Consider the following 2,266-nt stretch of genomic DNA (forward strand, 5'->3'; position numbering starts at 1 on the left):
TGCAAGTATTTATTTACTTTGCTTATCTTGTCTCTCAAATCATAAGACTTCGTAAAATCTCGCTTAATTTTTTCTTAAGGTATTTGGTTATGTATGTTCTGTATTAGAACTTTTTTTTTTTGCCATTTGCTATTCTGTTCACTTATGCTAATAGACAACTCATGTTCTTTCTCATGAATTCTTATAGGTGATATTGTTGCACACTAATCTAATTTTGTAATGGATAAATCTTGGATTGGAATACCAAGGAACACACCAGAGTATGTGATTGGTTTGAATCAATTTTCGAATTTTGCATTTAACAATGCGTATAAGGAGATAAAATAAAATATCCATGTCCTAAATGTGGTTCTAGGAAGTGGCAGACCAGAAAAATAGTGTTTAATCATTTGATTGACAAGCCGTTCCCTAAAATTATGTCACTTAGTTTATGCACGGGGAAATGAATGTATTGCATAATTCCAGAAATAGAGAGGTCACTCAAGATGCACCAGCCATTGAAAATCCTGTAGAATTATCGATTAATGAAGTATTTGGGGGCTTAATGCAAGAGGGTGTTGATGTAGGTCCGTCACATGTGGTGGGAGAAGAAGAAATGTTACATGATATGCCTGCTTCAAATAACAAAGATTTGTTTGAGTTTCTTGGAGATGGACGCCAAGAATTGTATGAAGGGTCTAAGTACTCAAAGTTGGAATTTTTATTAAAGCTTTATCACATAAAGTGTTTGTCAGGTTAAGTGACAAGGGAATGACTATGATACTAGATCTACTCGAGAGAGATGCATTTAAATTTGCAAAGATTCCTAATTCTTTTTATGAGGCCAAGAAAACCATCAAGAAGTTGTGTCTTGACTATATCAAGATGTATGCTTGTCCAAATGATTGCATGTTTATGCGGGAAGATGATGTTAATGCAGAAACATGCAAGTATTGCCACACTTCTAGATGGAAGCCCAAGAAGGAGAGAATTAAAGATCATGCACCTACTACAAGTGAGAAACAAAAGAAGAACAGGAAAAAGCCTGCAAAAATTTTGCGCTACTTTCCATTAAAACCAAGACTACAAAGACTGTTCATGTGCTCTAAGATTGCTGAGCATATGACCTGGCATGCGGAGGATGGTAACAAAGATGGAACCATAAGACATCTTAGAGATGGTGAGGCATGGGAGAGGTTTGATACAACTTCTCCTGAATTTGCTTCTAATCCTCGAAATGTTCGATTAGGCCTAGCTAGTAATGGTTTCAATCCTTTTGGGACAATGAGTACTAATTATAGCATTTGGCATATGGTTTTGGTTCCATATAACCTTCCTCCTTGGTTATGTATGAAGCAACCAAATTTCATCCTCTCAATGATCATTCTAGGTCCACGTACGGCAGGGAATAACATAGATGTATACCTACAACCCCTTATTATGGAGTTGAATGGGTTGTGGTGGGAAGGTGTGGACATTTTTGATTCATCAAAGGATGAAATGTTTAGAATGCGAGCAACTCTTATGTGGACAGTTAGTGATTTTCCTGGACTTGATATCTTATTTGGTTGGAACACACATGCTGGTCTTGCATGCCCCTCTTGTAATTTTGATGCAGAACCTTGTCGACTTCGTCATAGTAGAAAGTGGTGTTTTATTGGCCATTGTCATTTTTTGGGAAGAAAACATAAATTTAGAATTATGAGGCATCGTTTTGATGGGAATGTCGAAGAGAGGACCCGTCCGAAGAAGTTATCAGGGTCAGACATTTTGCAACAAGTGAAAGATATCAATGTCACATTTGGAAGACAAGCAGAATTGAATGGTAAAAGTAAACAAAATGGGAAAGGGAGTGTTGGAGAAGGTGCAACTCAACAATGGAGAAAAAAACACATTCTTCGACCTTCCATATTGGGAGTTTGACTCGTTGCGCCATAATTTAGATGTTATGCATATTGAAAAGAATGTGTTTGACAATATTATATACTTTTTGCTAAATGGTAAAGAAAAATCAAAGGATCATGTTAAGGCTTGAAGAGATTTAGATATAGGTATAAGGCGTGATCTTTGGCCAGATGAGAATGATGAATGTCGGCTTGGTGCATTTTCAATTCCAAAGGAGAAGAAAGTGACCTTCCTCAAGACTTTAAAGAATATCTTAGTGCCGGGTGGTTATTCAAGTAATATATCTCGTTGTGTTTATTTAGATCAGAAAAGGATCTTTGGACTAAAAAGTCATAATTGTCACATCCTTATGGAACAATTGTTACCTATAGCAATTCACAAT

The 2,266-nt window shown here is 36.4% G+C and overlaps 1 protein-coding gene across 1 annotated transcript; it reads left to right on the forward strand.

Annotated features, from left to right (window-relative positions):
* Window positions 1-442: 442 nt before the first annotated feature.
* Window positions 443-1,902, forward strand: LOC132038023 (uncharacterized). Its single transcript, XM_059428745.1, has 2 exons — window positions 443-666; window positions 735-1,902. Exons 1-2 carry the CDS (start codon window positions 443-445, stop codon window positions 1,900-1,902), a joined length of 1,392 nt encoding a protein of 463 aa, XP_059284728.1.
* Window positions 1,903-2,266: the final 364 nt, after the last annotated feature.

Source organism: Lycium ferocissimum, chromosome 11 (genome assembly GCF_029784015.1).
Source record: "Lycium ferocissimum isolate CSIRO_LF1 chromosome 11, AGI_CSIRO_Lferr_CH_V1, whole genome shotgun sequence".
NCBI lineage: Eukaryota > Viridiplantae > Streptophyta > Magnoliopsida > Solanales > Solanaceae > Lycium > Lycium ferocissimum.